Source organism: Python bivittatus, unplaced genomic scaffold (assembly GCF_059951505.1).
Source record: "Python bivittatus isolate LINGU-HERP-01145 unplaced genomic scaffold, Pbiv_v1 ctg000700_np1212, whole genome shotgun sequence".
Taxonomy (NCBI): domain Eukaryota; kingdom Metazoa; phylum Chordata; class Lepidosauria; order Squamata; family Pythonidae; genus Python; species Python bivittatus.
In genome coordinates, this window is record NW_028277098.1 from 47,990,414 (window position 1) to 48,009,846 (window position 19,433).

The 19,433-nt window shown below is 35.1% G+C and overlaps 1 protein-coding gene and 1 long non-coding RNA gene across 4 annotated transcripts in view; one reads left to right on the forward strand and one right to left on the reverse strand.

The window, feature by feature from the left end:
• The first annotated feature begins 217 nt into the window (after nt 1-217).
• Nucleotides 218-18,680, forward strand: EFCAB14 (EF-hand calcium binding domain 14). 3 transcript variants are annotated; one of them, XM_015889425.3, is made up of 11 exons: nt 218-764; nt 3,005-3,153; nt 4,802-4,947; nt 5,246-5,344; nt 6,531-6,641; nt 7,303-7,338; nt 8,581-8,772; nt 10,100-10,180; nt 12,085-12,190; nt 13,111-13,242; nt 14,398-18,680. In XM_015889425.3, exons 1-11 carry the CDS (start codon nt 532-534, stop codon nt 14,571-14,573), a joined length of 1,461 nt encoding a protein of 486 aa, XP_015744911.1. In that variant the 5' UTR covers nt 218-531; the 3' UTR covers nt 14,574-18,680. The 3 variants fall into 3 exon arrangements, with proteins under 3 accessions (XP_015744911.1, XP_025027450.1, XP_007436053.1); XM_025171682.2 differs by having other exon boundaries at nt 219-764; nt 7,237-7,338; XM_007435991.4 differs by having other exon boundaries at nt 219-764; nt 7,237-7,338; nt 13,114-13,242.
• The window catches only part of LOC148214195 (uncharacterized), a 39,815-nt gene continuing 27,729 nt past the window's right edge, over nt 7,348-19,433 (reverse strand). Inside the window, exons 2-3 of the long non-coding RNA XR_015798548.1 lie at nt 9,701-9,830; nt 7,348-7,476 (exon numbers count right to left, since the gene is read on the reverse strand). This is a non-coding gene — a long non-coding RNA (uncharacterized LOC148214195). The remainder of the gene's footprint in view (nt 7,477-9,700; nt 9,831-19,433) is intronic.

Sequence of the window (19,433 nt, forward strand, 5' to 3'; positions counted from 1 at the left end):
TTTATCTCTCCATTAGTCCTGGCCCCTTAATTGGTTAATTTATTTGTAGTCCTCGCTGTGGACCGGGTATTAACTGGTTCCCCGGATGTAGAAATCACTAGCCAATGAGAAAAGGCTAATATAGCCCAATCGGGGAGGAGACAGAAAGAAGAAAAACAGCTCTTTTATCCAATAGGAGTGGGTGACACTGGTAGGTTGTCGTAAATGAGCAAAGCCCTCCAATCGGTGTCTTCGGTGCTAGCAAGTAATGGTTCCGACCCGTGTTGGTCGGTGAGGAGCAAAGGGAAGCGATGGTCTTCCTGCTGCCATGGCTCAGCCTCCTGCGGGGACAGCTACAGCCGGTGGGAAGGAGAATCAGCCACAACGGCATCACCGACGCCTGAGAGATCCGCGCCGGCCCTCTTGAGACTCCCGTGTGGGCGGTGAACGTCCGAAACGCTGAAGCTGGCGAGCCGGGGCCCCGAGTTAGACGCCCCTCCTGGGTTGCGGAGCGCGGCTCCCCAGAGCCTTGCCCCGGCTCAGCAGAAGAGGATGAAGAAGCGCAAGGAGCTGAACGCGCTCATAGGCCTTGGCGGTGCAAACGGCGACCGCGGAAGCGGAAGCGGCGGAGGCGGCCGGCGCAAAAAGAAGCACCCCAGGAAAGGCTCTGCCTCGGGTCATCGACTGCTCCGCACCGAGTCTGCCGAAAGTAGCACCAGCAGCTCCTCAGATCCGGATTACGGGGACGGATTCGGGCTACCAGGCGCCCGCGCCCGCTTTTCTAAGTGAGAAGAAGGGAGGGGTATGGCTGGGAAGCAGGGGGGACACAGGGAATGGGAACCGAGGACTGTCCGTGGGGTCAGGAGGAACTGAAGGCCGTGGACTTAGGTTGGCTGAGAAGCGGAAATGGAACGGTTTAGGAATGGAACGGGATGTGGGGCTTTAGGACGAGGGAGGGAACACCGAGTGGCTTTCAGCTTATAGACGACTCCGAATTTTGAAGAGACCGAGCGAACAGGTGTTGGGGGATAAGGCCGGATTTGGAATGAGTATAATTCAGAAAATGTAGTGGCTGGAATAGCAGTATATTTACAACCCTCAATCTGTTGCTCTAGATTTGTGTTGGACTGTAGTTCCATTACTTCAGCCAATAGCTGCTTTGGATTGAAGGTAATTATCATCTTAACACATTTGGAGAACATCAAATTGCGGAGCCCAGCTGGAACTGAAAACGAATTGCTGCTGGGGAATGACTAGAGTCACAGCAAGATAGTTTGGAAAATTAGCCTTCCCTGACATAGTAACTTGGGTGTGTTACTTGTGTAACCTGTCCTGGTGTTGATCTTGCACTAGGCCTAATGATGCAGGTATGGGAAAGAGTGATACTGTCATTCTTTCTGTTTGAGTATTGTCAGACTGCAGGAATTGTACTGTTAACTTGATTACTAAATATGATTTTGGTTACAGTGGTACATAAACATGCATCAAAGCATAATCTGGTTTTATTGGGATTTGTGATACATTTGTCTGCACCTCTGTAGTATTTCTGCTTAATGGCTTTGTGGGATAAGATAATTTTCTACTTTTGTTTAATATGTTCTGTAGTGCTTAATAAAAGTACTTGTTCTCTAAAATTTCAAATATAGTTAACTGAAGTTGCATTAATGCAATTAGTTTATATACATATTATTTATGGCTTCTTTGTGGTGAATTGTTGTAAACCAATACCAAATATAAGGGATTACTGTAAGAATTCTTCACTAAGCATACTCTGATGGGCATAAAGTTTTGATACTATAACATGAGCACATCACATCAGTGCTGATAAATGCAGTCTTAGGAATGCTTCGTGCTACATACTGAGTCACAGTGTTAGTGTTGGTTTGCTTTAAAGTGTTGTGTTACCTGATGACTTGTAATTTACTTGGAGATGGTTTATTATTTAAATATATGAGCTGTGGGTTAAGGAACAATACTGATTGGATTAAGTTTTTAATCAGATATATAAAAACGAAGCAGTTTCAGTGTTAACCCTTTAATACACTATATTAAAAATATAACTACTGCAAATGCTACTGATTGAAATAGGTTTATTAATGATTATATCCTTGTAAAATTATTTTATTATACATGGACTAGAAGAAAAAGGACAGTGAAAAGAATGTGTGAAAACATAAACAACACAAGATTTGATATCTTAATTTTCTTACTTTTATTCATTTATGTTGAATCCTAAAAATGGATTTAATGCAGAAGTACCTTTTAAGAATTCTCCTGACATTTTCCATTTGGTTAAAATAAGAGAGTTTGAATTCTTATGTAGAACATGTAGTACTCATTTATTTTTATTTTTATTTTTAAATAACTGGTTTAAGAACTGTGAAGGCATCCCGAGTCTAGTGATATTTTTAAGCAGGGGTTGGCAATCTGCCCCCCAAAATCATCCAGTCTTGTAGCCCCAAAAAGAAATATATCCGTCCAGCTCACAGTGGTCCTAAAAAAGAATTAAAGTTTGTAATTCTATCTCAGGCCTGATGTAGAACGACACTATTTTAATGAATTGAAGAAGCTTGTTCCCGCTCTCAATGCTGTGCATAATTTTATATGCTTCAGTCATGTCTTCTGATCACCCTTTTTTAATGCTAAGAATCACAAATATTCTAGCCTTTTCTTATATAGATACTTAATCTTCCTGATCATTTTGATTGCCCTATTTTGCTCTTTTTCCAGCTATGTTATATTTTTCAAGTACAGTGACCAGAACTATACTTAGTATTCCAGATGCAGACATGCCATATATTTATACAAGGACAATGCGGTATTGGCAGTTTTATTTTTAATCACCTTCCTAATTTTTCATAGCATGGAATTTGCCTTTTTCATATTTACTACACTATGAAAGTATAGTACAAGTACACATTAGAGTTTAAAAAAAACCCATTGCTTCCAATATTGAATTTAGTTGGGTGTCAGTGTAATATTTAGCTCTATAAATAAATAACCATTTAAAACATTTTTAATGTAGGGGTGACTACCTGCGATGCTGCAAACTCTGCTACCCGTTATGTGCTTTTGTCATCTTGGCTGCTTGTGTGGTGGCATGTGTTGGATTGGTGTGGATGCAAGTTGCTCTCAAAGAAGATCTGGATGGATTAAAGGAAAGATTTCGAACCAGTAAGTTCTAATCTCTAATATTTGCCACCTCTGTAATGCTTAAGGGGAAGAAATTAGCATATAGCTTGCCTTTAGTTAGCAGGAGTTATTGTGCAAATCATATGTTTTCACTTTCTTAAGAATATTTCACCAAAAGCAAAAACAAACATGTTGTCCTCAAAAAGAAATTTCAAATGCATGGAAGGTAATACGTTTAGGCAAACATACCCCTTCATCGGATAGAATGCTACATAAAGCAAATAAAGAATGAATGAATGCAGATTTGAGAGAGCAGTTATATTTTATATTTTCAAAATTGGGATCAGCACTATTTATCTCAGAAATACCTGCAGCTGTCTTGGTTATAACCTGAGACAATCACTGCACCAGGGAGAGCCTAATTTGAAAGATTGCTTTCCTCTCCTTCATTGTATCTTTGATGTGGACTATGCAGATTTTATGTCTTCAATATTGTCAACCTTTTTCCTTCTTCACCCTCCACCTCCATGTTTTTAATATCTTGCTTGATGAAGATATTGAAAGCTTGTGCTTTTTTTGATCTGTGGGTTTATGTAATTAAGATATTTTCTGATGTGGATTTTGAAATTAAGAATCAGAGAATGGGAGGGACCTTAAAGATCAGGTAGTCCACCTCCCTGCCCAGTGAAGGAATATACTATTACAGCATCCCTGATTGATGGCCATCCAGCCTCTGTTTAAGCATCTCCGGTAGATGAGAATCATCTACCCCCTAAGGCAGTTTGTTCAATTGTTGAACTACTATTGGAATCTTAGTAATGTCATTTGTAGTTGAGAAAAACAATTTTTCTCTATTCAGGGGATTGGTAGGTTATATCATACTTAATCATAAGAACTTAATAGCATGGACATAAATGTTTTTATTTATCAGTGCTAGTGCTTCCTGATCAGTGGCATAGTTAACAGACTTTACATTTGTGGCTTCCTTATTATTAAGTGCATCTTCTAAATATAAAACAAAAGATACTTTTTGCAAAACTAATCAGAAAATAGAGCCATAAGCAAATAGAAAAACATGTTTACTAAATATAACCAAGTATTTCTTAGTCATCAATTGTAAGGTGTACTTAGAACAATTTGACTGCGATATATAATAAAACTTAAATTTCTTGATCCTAAATGCTTTTCAGTTTGTTGCAACAACCCGTTTCTATTATCAATGTGCTGGGCTTCAACTTCCATTATAACTAGCAAGTACCAAGTTATATGTTATCAGTTACGGGTTAGGAAAGCATAAGCATACTGGCACATTTTGTTTGTTGTTTATTTGAATTATACCCTGTTTTTCGGCTCTAGCAAGTGCATAAGGCAAAGCAAAACAAAACCCCTCCAGAATCTAACATATTAAGATTTACTACAATTAATTAGAAACGGTTCTTTATAAATTTCTAAATGCAAGACAGTGGAGGCCAAATGCAACTCCCATAGCTTGGGAGCAATGCAAAGAACGGGCACTTCTGCATACTATGATAATGGGCTTCTGAGACGGGGAATATCTTCAAAGGGACTTTTGCAGATTCATAATGGGAACCATGGCCTCTTAGATATTCAGAGCCATTTAGGGCTTTAAAGAAGCTATTCAAATATTTTCAGATTTGTTAACTATTACATTAATTTTTTTTTATTTTAGTGGAATCTAATCAAAAAACTTCATTCCAAGAAATTCCCAGAATGACCGAAGACCTCCTTAACAAAGAAAAGGAATTGGAAAAGATTAAGAATGGAGATTTGGGGATAAACAAAATATGGGTAAACATCACTGAAATAAGCAAACAGGTAAAGTGAGTGAGCATTTGTTCAAGGAAAGTTGTACCAAAAATAGTTTTAAATATGCACTATTAATCACTCAATTTAGTCAGTTAATATTAAATTCATATATAAATGCTGTTGAAAATTTTCTGTATTATTGCTTAGCAAAATGTGTGAAGTTTTCATCTGAATCCAACATTAACACATTCTTAACATTGTCTAAGGATGAATTCCTTTCTTCTTAATGTTTAGATTTATCTGTAACCTTTACAAGAGAAAGGATGAAACTTGTACTGTAAAATCATTCTTTCATTTGTGGTTGCAGATATCTTTGTTGATGTTGGCAGTAAATCATCTTAAAACAAATATTAAATCTGCTTCTGATTTGATTAATCTTCCTGTGACAGTGGAAGAGCTTCAGAAAGTACGTATTATATTTAATACTTTTATATCAATCTATACTTAGAATTCTTTGTACATATATATGTATGTATTTGACAAATACAGAGCTGTATTTTCATTGAATCCTTCCTGGTAGCAAACTATATTTATTTTATCGTGTTTTTATTCCTCTGTTTATTTGAAAATGTATTAAGCCCATAAAAACATTTGTAAAACTATTGAAATACTGCTTTCCAGTTAATGTGACTAGAACATGAAAAATGGTATCTTTCACCAGTGATACAAATCACTTGTAGGGAGAATATGGGTGGCAATTAGTAATGGTGATTTCAGTGTCATTGCAGTGTTGAGGCCCAATAGTAAAACTGGACATAACGAATGTATTCAGAATAGTTTGTCCCTATAAGATTACAGCCAACATTATGCTGGCTTGCCTGGAAGTAAGCTCCTTTGTCCATATGCAATTTAAGTGCATTACTACTGATAGGTTATATTTCCAGCACTTTTTATATTATTCCTATAATTCAGAAAGGTAGTTTTCACCATATGTTGTGATCTTTTTATTGGGTAAAATTGCTATAAATGTTAATACCCTGTAGCATGGTTTTCTGGGGGGAGTACATTTCTAATTAGATTTGTAGGAAATGATGCCAATTCTAAAGATGACTTATAAACTAATCTTCAGAGCATTTACATGTTTCCAGTAGAACTGGTAATACAAGGGGGTTGTATTTCTAAACACTTTTTCAAATATCTGTTTGCATGTTTTTCTCCAGATAGGAAACCTGTTTATCCTAGGATGCATCTTTTCTTGCATATCAATGCATCTAGAATGCTGATGCAATTGTCAGTCTTTCTCAGTGTGTATGGCAGTATAAATGATGATTTCTGATTGTGTGTATACGCTACCACATACACTGTATGCATGTTTTTATGTGGAAGTGATTTCAGTGGAGCAGTACAAAGTGGCTTATTGCATCCCCAGATCTGATTCCATATTCTTCAAATGTGATATAAATTCTCAGTTAGTTATATCCAAGAAAATAAAGTGTTATTTATACTGCAATAAGTAAGTTTTGTTAGCAAACTTTCTTTGGGTTTACTGTAACAAATTAAAATAATCCCTCACTGGAATAAACACATTTGAATTTCAATTAATTATCAATGAATGTCTGACGCTGAAAGATTTACTGTTGATTTTTTTCTAGAGTGTTGCTACTATAGGTAGCACAGTAACTAGTGTTCATCATGATGTTGAGACCATGCAAGCAGCGATTGAAGAGCACAAGAAAACTCTAGAAACTCTCCAAAAAGAAATAGTAAGGATGTATACAGATTTCACAAGAGTACATTATATAGCAAATCCTGTAAGAATTGCATATTTGGTATGCAGTTTGAAAATAAAAGTGACCTAAGCTTTTTTATATTATTAAAAAAAAAACCCTAAATGTCTGGTTTTATTAAGAAAATTGATATTTATAGTTTATTATTTTAAGTGCAAACTGTTTCATGTTCTTTTAAGTTTGTTAAACTTTATTAGGTCTTAAAACCATTTTAAATTTGTAAACTCTATAATCAGATTTGTAGATATTGGCTGGTTATGCAGATGGACACATTTTAATGTTAACATCACATTTTTAGGCAGTTGATTATCCAGACGTTTCAGGTTTCTGGCTATAACTCTGCTTCATATGCTCCCTGCATAAAAGCATTAAGTGCAAATTTAATATTGAGTAAAACAAATGCCAGTATTTTATGGCTGCTCTCAAAAGGTTTACTGTCTTCTTACTGCTTTCTTTTCCTTCAATTACTTGCAGAATTTAAATAGCTTGATATGGAGAAGTGTTATGCTGATGGGTTATGAGTATTCAAATAATGATAACTGGTTTGAACATATATTTTAATGTATTTCAGAATGAACACACAGAAGATGTTAGACAAAAGCATTTACCTTCCTTTTCCTCCTCTTCTGTCCCCCAGATAAATGAAAAAAATATGACGGACACTTGTAAACAGGTGCTGCTTTTTTTCTTTTAAAGGCTTTGGAAATCAGTATTTCAAAATTGTTATGTAAGAATAAAGCTAGGAAAGCCCTGCATTGTTATACTCCTTAGTATTGCTGTTGGAGCATAAATGCTGATGTTGATAGTGCATCTAGAATGAAGAGAATAAAAAGTTAAGCTGTTGCTGTTGCTTCTAATGCGTTCGTCCTATAATCTTTTAGAGTACAGTGGTACCTCTACTTACGAACGCCCCTACTTACGAATTTTTCGAGATACGACCAGCTCCGGCCCCAAAAAATTACCTCTACTTACGAACTCGCCTCGACTTACGAACTGGATCCGTGGCCATTTTCCACCTGTTCCACATGGTCCGCGGCCATTTTCCGCCCGTTCCATGTGGTCCGCGGCCATTTTCCCGCCCGTGCAACGTGGTCTGCGGCCATTTTCCGCCCGTTCCACGTGTTCCGCAGCCATTTTTCCGCCCGTTCCACATGGTCCGCGGCCATTTTTCCGCCCGTTCCACGTGGTCTGCGGCCATTTTTCCGCCCCTGACACGTGGTCCACGGCCAATTTTCCACTCTGCCGCGTGGTCAGCGGCCGTTTTTCTACCCCTGACGCGTGGTCCGCGGACGCCAGAACAGATTAACGGTAATTACATTGAACCTTATGGGAAAATTTACTTCGACTTGCGACCAACTCGACTTGCGATCAGAGTCACGGAACGGATTAAGTTCGTAAGTAGAGGTACCACTGTAGTTGCAACAAGAAAATGACTTAGGCATCACATCCACAATTTAAATAGAAAAAAGATGCAGTTTCTATAAAATAATTATTGAATGTTGAAACACCCAAGTACCTGACAGTAACTGAATTAGTCTTCCTATATTTCTATTAGCTACCTGGCACAAGTTGAGTAATAATTAATTTAAATATTAAGAAAAATGTGTTCATAAAACTACAGTGGTATTCTAACAGTTTAATGATTGTGCAAAATCCATAGCAGCCACTGAAGATAGCCTGCATCAGAAAAGGGGTGCATTCTTTGCGATGGAAGATCATTCTACTTCCACATCTCAAGGGATTTTTTAGCAGATTGTACTCCTTTGATACAGGGTTTGTTCTGTTGAATTTGAAAGGGCTATGTGGAACAGTTTACAGTGTTCTAGATTAATTAAGATTATGTTCTGTTTATTTTCAGTAATTATGTTGCACTGCTTTCATATTCGAGTAATAAACTTGTTTTTGTGTTAAACAGGATAACCAATATCTACATATCTCTATAGAGGAGATAAACTCTACTCTAATGTTACATCAGAAATTGAATGATTTAAAATTTTTCAATCTGGATTCCACAGTCACCAATCTAAGCTGGAGAGTTACTTCATTAGAAAATCATATGTTCGTTGTGAATAAACTGGAAAATAGAAAGAACCTTACCTTTGGTATGGTAAGTATCTAGCAATTTTGAGAATTAAACACTTGCAATATGTCAGTTGTGCAATATAGTAAGTGAACTGACATAAGGAAGAGCAGTGAATGTCTGTATTCGGTAAAACTAAAGCTGGATATATTGTTGCTTGAGTGTAATATTTCATGGTATATAGACTTTTAACCCTTAGAAGAATTTCTTGATTGAAATGTTCTACTTCATTGTTGACGTTACTACTATTTGCTTGCATAACTGTTGAGGCCTGTGATAACAATAAAGACTGTCATGTTTTTACCATTCATGAAAATTATGCTTCACTTTTAATAATTAAATTGCAAGATTATATGGTAATGTCTCTTGCAATGAAAGCTCTTCCTTGGATCAGTGTTTGCTGAAGAATTTTGAATGATCTCTTGTAATGACTGTCAGTTAAAATTCTGTACTATACTAAAATATTAAACTAAAATGGGGGCTGGGATTTCCACAAGGTTAGCTCCAACTTTCTTCCATCTTTTATCATCTGGATATGTCCTTCCTAATAATTTCTGCAATATTTGGGCATGGGATTTGGGAGGTATTATTTGAAAATTAAAAATAATGAGCTGATGGAATTTTTATCTGTATAGCAAGTTGGCTGGCCAGTAGAGAGAAGAGTAATGAATTTACACCTGTTTTAAAACTGAAATACTGGAGAAGAAAGACTACAATAATGTATCCCAGCCTGATGTCCTTAAGATATATTTCACTACAGGCAGTCCTTGCTTAATATCCATTTGTTCAGTGACCATTTGAAGTTACAATGGTGCTGAAAAAAAAGGACTTGCGACCTGTCCTTGAACTTATGACCATCACAACGGTCCCACAGTCACATGATAAAAATTCAGGCCCACCCGCATTTACGACAGCCCCCCCCCACTGCCCCGCCGCCCCCAGCTGATCTTTCTACCTGTCCTCCTTGGGGCGATTATCCTGTTCTTGCCACACTGGGGCGGCTGGGGCTTCGCAGCGCTGGGGCTGTGGCTTCATTCCACAGTGCTGGGGCAGCTGCATCTGGGTTGCAGATACCCATATGACCACTAAGTAACAAGCAAAAGAGAAAGGAACCTGTAAGCCTATTCTGCCATCTAGTAGTTGAAAAGTTGATGATCTTTTGGTGAAAAATTAAAAAGAACTTTGGTTGAATAGAGCACCTAATGTGTACAGGATGGTGTATCTGTGAGTGAGCAACATTTTAAGATTTTGGATGATCAGTCTGCAGTTGTAAAAGGGTTTATGTCACCTTTGACATACTAAATTATATTTTAGAAGTCACAAGCAAACACATGCATTATATTATCTCTTGCAGGTGGGTAACCTAACTACCTCGGTAAATATGGAAGGTGAACCAAGAAATGAAACTACTGCTGAAAAAGTACAAAATATGGAGGTAAGTTTTGGAGAACCATAATGAAGGTGATTTTTTAAAGCCCCCTTGAAATATGTTGCATTTTAATTACTGCATTGAAGGTTCTGTCATAATTTTTATATTGTCTTCCTGGCTTTGGGGATAAGAGGAGCAGGGTACAAACTCAACTTTAATGATAGAACAATTGAGCTTCGTATCCCTAATGCATAAATTTTCCTCTATCTGCAAAAATCCATTTGCAAAAATCCTATGTGAACTGAAATGCTGAAAAGATTATATTGGTTTGGTCTTGAAAATAAAATACTTTCATCTGAGAAAACCATAGTTAATGAAAATGTTCCATTAAAGATACTATGAGGATAGAAGGCATACATATTCTTGATAAAAGGCAGTGACGTTTTAAAAAAATCCTGCCACAAAATACTTTTTATTCCAACTTTTTGCATTCAAATATAATCTTTTCACAAGTTTTGATTGAGACATCATACACTGCATTGAACAATTATGCGGTTTGAACATGTTTATATTCATGTGTTGCTGCAGGCATTTGAACTGGCTATGGATATTTTAATTAAGTTATTAGGAATTATAGAAAACTTTTTTTGTCAAGGTTAATGATTAGGATATAAAAATATTTATAATCCTTTAGTTCTCACCAGATCATCTGGTGAAAATTAACAGATTCTCCTTAATATAAACGCTCTTAAGGATAAACTATATTGCAGTGAATTTACAGTGCTGTGTGTATACAAAATTTATACTTTTTTGTTTCTTCTTTATAAATCTACCCACAGAAAAGAAATTCCATTGCTGCATTAGAAATAAAATGGAAGAAAGTGAAATGATACCTTGGAGTTTTTACAGTAGTTGATATTAAATATATACCTTCCCCAGTGGTGACAAAACACGATATGTAGTTTTGTTTATTCACCCATGTTGAGTTCTGTTTAACCCATTTAGAAGTGTAAAGGACTCTTGAGAATAGGTTCTTGTATCCTCTCTTTTACTTTGGGAAAATAAAGCATGTTTTCAAACATTTCAAAACTTTAATTATGTTTGGCAATTGATTGAACTGAATTTGGCTGTTATTATTTAAAGCTGAAAGTCTATAACTCATACCTTTTTCTAAAATACATTAAAATATAATAAAATATTAATCTATGGGACATTAGAACATCAACTTTAATCTTAGTTAAAAGCCTTAGATACAATCTCTCGTTTCAAAGGAAAACATGCCTTTAAAGGAGATACATTCACAAGGCAAAATATTCTCAAAAAACTTTTTCAAAAAATCAGCTTTCTGTTCCTAAGGAACATAATTCTTGTGCTGTAAAACTACTCAGATTATTTTATGCTGTAACTAATTATTAATTAAAATAATTAAAGCAGGATTCATCATAATTGTTTAGAAGATTATGAGAAACTATTTGTAGAGTAACATTACAGCTTATTACCAGAATCAATGAATAACACTTTAGTTTTAAGATTCGAGGAGAAAATGCCAATTCGTCAGCAAATCAAGCATTATTATGTATTTATATGAATCATAGATTGATAAATTCAGTATAGAATCATGTGTAAGAGAAGTACTACAGAGAATCATTTTAATTCAGTCTATTCAGCTCCTAGATAGAACTACAACTTGGTAGTTATGATACCTGAAATTAGTTATGCTTCTTAGGAATTAAGAGAAAATTAAGTTGTGGTGGGTTTTGACATTGCCAGTTCCCTTTTCAGTGTAGATAGTTCTGAAACCATCATAATAAATTATAGTTTTGCAGTCACAGTATTCTCATAGGAAAAGAATTACATGAATATACCTGCTAGAAACATCTAAACTGTGTAGTGTAATTTGTATTAACTACAGATTGGAGTAGAACAAACAGGGTTTCATTGGGATTTTTTTTCCTATTGGAAATCTACAGAAAATAGAAAATGGAGAATCTCAGGTATCCAAACTAAGAGAGAAGCTGCAGTTGATTAATGCTCTGTCAAGCAAGTCAGATAGTGACCGATCTGAAGCACTTAAAGGTAAACTCATATAAATGTCATATTGCATATTGTATTAGAATATTAAGCTAATTTCATTTTATTATGCTTTAACTACTAACATACTTTACTGAATTGTTACATGTGTGTACCTGAAAGCATGGGGATCTATTTATTGGCTAGCATTTGGATTCAAGCTTCTGAACTAAATCTTTTAGTTGTCATATTTCATAGAACTGAACATAATTTTCAGAATTTATATATTTGTCAGTTCCTACTTGTGACCGCCCTTGATGACCATCTGGAACTGGAGCAGAATGCAGCGACTTGCATGCTGACCGGTACTGCCTGGTATAGTCACATAACACGTGGCAGCCAATGCAGGATCTGCATTGGCTGCCACTTGGTTTCCAGATGCAATTCAAGGTGCTGGTTATCACCTTTAAAATCTGATATGGTTTGGAGCTTGATTTTCTGCAAGAATACCTACTCCAGATGGAGTCTGGGTCACCTATGATGGGCCTGCTGAGAATCCCATCTGTCATGAGATACAACAGGAGGGAACTTATTTATGATATTTGTTGATTTTTGCTGTAATACGCATATTGTCTGATGATGTTATACACTGGTTACTGCTGCATGATTGAAGTAGTATAAAATAATTTGAAATAAATAAAACTGCTTTATACATTCACAGAAGCATTTATATCTCTCTTACTCTGATAATATGATTAAAAAAAACGTAATAGTTCTGGTCTTCAAATCTCCAGAAGGCAGTCAGTCTACATGTTTATTATTTACTTTTGTATTAGCTAAAGTGGAATATACTTGAAATCTGTTAAGATTTCTTGTTTGTGACTGCTATATATCATCTAAATATCATCCCCCTCCACCATCTTGAGGCATAATATTTATTATTATCAAATAAGAAAAAATATAACTACTGTAAAATTACTTGACAGTAGGAAATTCACAGAGCATCACATCAGAGCCTACAAAACTTCCAAGAATTTCTTCAAGATCACTTGGCAATAATTTTGAGGGAAGTCGACACCCAAGGGGTTTGTCCTTACCTGGAATATCCAACATGGAAGGTAAAGTTTCAGTTTTTGGACATGAAAAAAACATGTTTTGTGTGCAACAAACAATAACAGGATCCTGGAAACTAATATATTTGGATAAATAGATGTCAAAGAGTTGTCTTTACAAATTTAAGTAGGGAGTCTACATTTAGAAATGATGAAATAAACAAACACTTAAAGATTGATCTATGATGGTAAATATTCACTTGATTGTGTATAAATATTTCAGAAGGGACAAATAGCTGCTAGTTTCAGGTGGGATGAACAGGGTTGGGATTACAGGGATATACTTAATCTCATTGTCAATGCATCTCTCTCTTTGAAGTTACTGTTAATTGTAATAGCTTCGAAAAATAAGATTCTTATTTAGATCATCAAGTTGGCAAAAAGGGTGAATCCCTGCTTTTGCAGGAACTCCATGTCCTGATTATCCCTTGGTTTTCTTAAATATTTTGTATTGTGTTATTACCACAGGTCATTCAATTGAAAATGTTAAAGTAACAAAAGAAATATTCTGAACATGTCTAAAATGTATAAAATAATATAAAATGGGCTATTGTACTACAGTCTACTCTGAATACTTGAAGCAAACAATAAGCTGTATTGAGTCAATCAGGTGACACACATTAATTAACATTTAGCAATAACTATTTCCAAATGTTTAATGCTGCTTTTGCTAGTTTAATGCATACATACGACATATGGTTATTGTTTTTGGGTCAGCTCAGACATGATTTTCTATAGTTTAGTAAACTGAAAATGAGGTTGCACTCTGATCTCACACCATTTCTTTTTCCATTACAAAGCAACATTGGTGTTTCTTTCATGGTTTGTTAATCAACCATGATTAACTGAACTGGGATACTGTAGTTTTATACTTTCTAGACATACTATGAAAGTAACTTTTCTTTAGTAAACCAGTGTTAAACCATATTTTCTGAATTACAGATGAATGAGAAAATCTAGTTAAATAATCCTTGATAGAGGTATCAGTGCTGACATTAAGGAGACTGAGTTTGGGGGATATGGCACTATTATTGGCATAATAAAGTAATTTCTTAAGCTAACCATATTGCAACTGAATTGTGCAGATCATAAGTGTTTCGGGTGATTGAATTCAGGAGAGAGCATGAATGCTTTTTTATAATTATTTTTTTGTCCTTGCAGATCTTCAGAATTTATTCAGGGCTTCTAGCCAAGGCACTAATGGCAAGCTATCATATGAGGACCTGGAAAACTTGGTTGGATCTACAGTGCGTGATCCACAGAGTTTTAAGGAATTTGATGAAGATGGAGATGAAAAATACTCTATATCAGAACTGAAAGTGGCACTGGGTCTATAGTATCTTTACTTACAAACACAGTATTGAAGGACTACAGTGGCTATTAAAAAACCCAATTGGATAAGTAAAAGCTACTTCTAGCACTTTTCCCAATGATATACTAATCTTTGAAATTAATTTAGTGTATCAACTGACACCTTTTAAATTTTCTGTTCTTTGAAAAATAGTGAAAAGCTTTTATATTTTTATCTGTTGTAGCATAAGAGATGTTGACCCCTGAAAGTTTTTCCAGCTCTGAGGCCCTGATCCAGGGGTAAAATAGCCATGCCTAAATCTGTTTATGCAAATGGGGCCTATTAATAGCAAATACATTATTGCATTGGTTTCGATTCCCACAGAACTAGGTACATTTTATTTTTCCTGGATCATGGCCCAAGGATTGCATTGCATTGAATTGTTGTAATGAAAATGGTAATTGCACCTTATGACTATACTAAGAATTTTAGCTCAGAGTTTTTATTTCCCTTATAAGGGAAGCTCGTCTTCAAGTTAAAATGTCTGTATATATTGACAAATACGACTTTTATATTTCAAATTTGCCTTAAATTAGCTGCACTTTAGAATAAAACATAGAAATGATTTGCAGGATGGGATTCTTCCGTTTATAAATATTTAAAGTAGAATAAACATATACATATTTGGGTCAACTTGGCATTGAAAGTAATCAGTATTCCAGTTTGTATTAAGTAAAAGTTGGCAACAGAAAACATTTCTTCCTCCTAGGAATTACACTTGTATGGCACTCCTTTCCCATAGTTGCCTGTGAATCACTGGAGAGTTTTCTGCTATTCAAGGACTAATAATCATGCCAGACTCTAAAGAAGACTTCAGTTCTTTAAATTGAAATAAAAGACCTTCTGAGAAACAGGTTGTAAGAATAATGAGTTCTGCTTTTAAATTGAGCATAGATTCAGTTGTTGTTATTTTCAGTTACAATAATTTTAGGAAGAGGGATTCTTACTGGAAACACTGCAATGTAGACTAAATATTTACTTCAGCTTTTTCCCATTATATTGGTTGATATTTTATTTAATTAATCTTCCCCAATTTAACATTTTAGAGGATTAAAAGTGGTGTTAATGGTTATCGTAGTTAATATTATCAGTAATTCTGATACTCCCAGCAGAATGAAATGAACAGGACCAAATTACATGTTGTATTAACATGTACCTCTTTGCATTTTCACTCTGTAGTTTGCTGTTTTGTTTTAAGATTAATTCCAGTGTGAGGTTCAAATGGATTGGAATTGTGGCATGGACATGGGGTGGGTGGGGTATTACTGTTTTCTCCATACTGTAGTTAAATCTCCTGCCTCTTAAGTTGCAGTTTGAGTCTTAAGGCAAATAGCATTTAAGAAAGATTTCCATTGGGAGCACAACATCATCCTCCCTATGTACTGTGATCTATCAAGTTTAGTAAGCTTTTGCCTTATTCAAAAACATACCGTTGTGAATGTGAAGTCACTTTTGGTGATGTGGCTTGAGCTGTAAACTTGGAAATAAGCATTTTAAGCTACTGTATTTTTTTGTTATTAAAAAAAAAACCAGGTGTTGACAGGCAGACAAATGGTAGGATTTCATTTAGTAAATAACAGCAAATAAACATTCTGTATGTACAAACTACTGAACAAAAAACAGCAAGGTCTTCTAATGTGCCATTATTAATGTAAATCTAATTTTAAAATGACATGTTGCTTAGAACATTATCAGAATTGTTAGCTTTTTTAAAATAGCTTTTAGTTTAATAAATTTAAGTACTCAGGAACCGTCATTGCCCAGAGCAAAATTCAGGCTTCTTGGGGAAGATAATGGCAGTGGTTTCTATCCAAGCACGGAAAACTAGTGTACTAGAATATGATGTAAATGGACTTTTTCCAAAAATTTAATGAATAGTTTTTGAAAAACCAGATTCCCTTATCTAGATTATCTAGAATTTAACTTGTTTCCTTAATTTTGTATGTTAGCTATGCCCATTAAAATTCAAAATTCATATTGCAAGATAACTGAAAACCGGTATTCTTTCGGATAAAGTTAATTAGTTTTATATGCTTTCTGTATAAAAACCATTGACCAAATAAAGCAATAACAAATATAGCAGTATTTGTTTGTATGTATGTAATATAATTGTATAGCAAAATATTGAAGGTATTTTTAAAGGTGGCTTGTTATGATCAATATGAAAGGAATGACTTCTAATCTTAGTATTAAGCTAATTAGCATGAGCACTTTTAGGGATTGTTTTCAGATACATTTTTGTCATAACAGAAAATCTCATTCCAAAATTTCTGATCTAATTTAAATCCCGAAGTCATAGTCCTCAATATCTCAGTAAGGGAAATATTTGTTTGAAAACTACCCTATACTAAAGGAATGCTTCCATTGGAGAAAATGTATCTAAGATTAATTCGTACTGTATGTTACGGAGCAGGAAGGAAGGTGTAAGATATCCCTTGGGCTGACTGATTAGGGTTCTTACCATACCAGCATTTCCCCATTCCTCAAGTGTTTATGTCACTCTTGAGAAAGAAACCATTCATATTAGGCAGATTTAGGAACACAAACTGATCAAATGTCTTAACTCTGAAGTGGTATACTTTTCCTATTTGCAAGCTTTTCAGAAAGGTAATTCCCCATGTATAATCTTGATGTAATGCTATCTTACTGTTTTTGAATGTAATTAGAGCCTTCAGAGTACCTCGTTTCTCTTATGGCTTGTTTCTTCTAAGTTGCACATATCTTTGTGCATTTAGAAGTGAACTTATGTATATTACTAGGAAAACAAAATAAATGTGGCAATCAGACTACTATGAATATATAAACTGGCCTAAATAGCATATTCTTAGAAATTTTTTAAAGGTTAATTAACAGCGTGTGCAATAGCTGTACAGTGAGAACTGATTTGGAGTTGAATATACAGCGCTCTTCCCAAAGCCAGAACCTGCTACTTCAGGGATAGTTATTTATGGAAAAGCAACATAGGAACTGGCTAAACCACTGGTTGAAATCCTAGCATTTTCCCCATTTTAGCTTCATCAACATAATGATATTTCATTCTGCCATCAAGAAAGCATGAAGACTACTCTTCTGAACTGATGCCACAAGTCAAATCGTGTCTGTCTATCAGCCATGCTGGGTGGGATTGCTGGAAGCTGTAACATACTTTAGAAGAGCACCAGATTTGGGAAAGCTCCATCGGACATTAAGCTACAGCTCATTTTTTTTCAGCATTCATCTTCACAGGTGCCCATGAAATGGAGTGGTCTCTTTAGCACTGTAGTAATAGAAGGCTTCAAATGAATGTTGGATTTATTGCAATGCTTCCGATGAATATATTCTAAAAAATGAGATTATTCAGGTATTTCACAACAATAGAATTCCCTGATAAGATTAGGGATATTCAGAGTAGATAGAATAGGGACAGGGTAACATGCAATAGTGGAAGGTATTGCATCTTTTGTGATTGCACAAGAAAATCTAGTGGCGCTTAAAAAGCAAAAATTACTTGATTGCAGATTTTTTTTTTGGTTCAGGATAATCAGATGAAAAAGAATAAAATTTAAATTTATAGAAAAGGTATCTTATTTCTCTGTATGGAGAACCATAAAATTGTAAAGGAAAAAATGCTTAAGAGTTTTAAAAGATCTAAACCTGTTTTTCTTGTATGGGAGCATTGGCTGTACTTCCAGTGGTACTGCTTTTTATGCCACAGAAATGTGGGAAAAAAATTCTGTTAGAAAAGTCAAGTGACTCTGATTTGATATCTCAGAGTGAAAATTATGTTCTTTGAATATGAATAACTAGTCAGATCTTTAACACGTTAAAACATAATTTTCTGCCATGAATCATAGTGTTCACCTATGGAACTTGTTCTTTAGGATTTGTGTTGGAATCCACTGCACTGAAAGTTCACCAATTTTACATTGTATAAAAGTAATTGATTTGCATTGTCCTCCTACTTAAAATAATTGAAATGCTTTATAAAATTGGGCTTTGCAGATGTGCAAAAGCTCTTATGGAGTGAATTAAAGCTGGATTTAGCTGTTGCATTTTGCACCTATTATGCATTGTGAATGTCAAATCTAAATAAAATAGTTTGTTTTGGGTGTAATGGCTATTTTATTTCAAGATGCATTTTTTCAGTTAGAAAAATATATTGTAGGATAAACTAAAGTGCTGAGCTTTCTCTTACTTTTGCTCAAAATGCAGTTCACTTTTTAAAAATCCTTTTGTGTTCATGGGAGTAGTATAGTACATAATAAACTGATTTGCAACAACAGCTGCTATTCCCAAATTTCCTCCCACAGTAGAAAAAGTAAGTTGGTCCAAAATATTCACTGATAAGAAATGGGCCCTAATTTGTACTATCTTTTACTTTCATTTTAAAAAAGGCTGCACTATGAACACCATTTTTTAGCCATGGCTAATTTTAAAATGAGGCAGGTGTCAGAATCAATAGTAATTCAATCTAGTTCAACAGAAAACAGAGAGGAATGGTCACTGTAGAGAGAATGATTACCTGCCAATTTTTCATATTAAAAGTTATTTACAACAAACCCCCACCCCGAAATGGTGGCAATGGGGATGTTCATTGCAGCCCTATTCATTCTGCAGATGTACATTGCAACCCTAGTAATTTATCTAACATTTTCACTAATGTTTTCATGTTAATGGAGGAAGGCTTATAGACATGATATAGGTGATAAATGATCTATCCTGCCCTCTATGGGGAAAATACAGTTGCCTAGATGCCTTAAATAAACATCCATTTTAGCTGATGGATGTCCCATTACAGAAGTTTAAATGTATGCATTGCATTCCAGAATTAGAGAAGTAGTATATGCATTTTTTCCAATGTTTCTTA

Excerpts from the sequence above, each read along its gene's own strand:
- EFCAB14 (XM_025171682.2), top strand. The coding sequence starts at position 532 with ATGAAGAAGCGCAAGGAGCTGAACGCGCTCATAGGCCTTGGCGGTGCA. Across the intron at positions 10,181-12,084 it reads AAAAAGTACAAAATATGGAG|AAAATAGAAAATGGAGAATC; the intron begins GTAAGTTTTGGA and ends GGAAATCTACAG. Across the intron at positions 12,191-13,110 it reads CCGATCTGAAGCACTTAAAG|TAGGAAATTCACAGAGCATC; the intron begins GTAAACTCATAT and ends ATTACTTGACAG.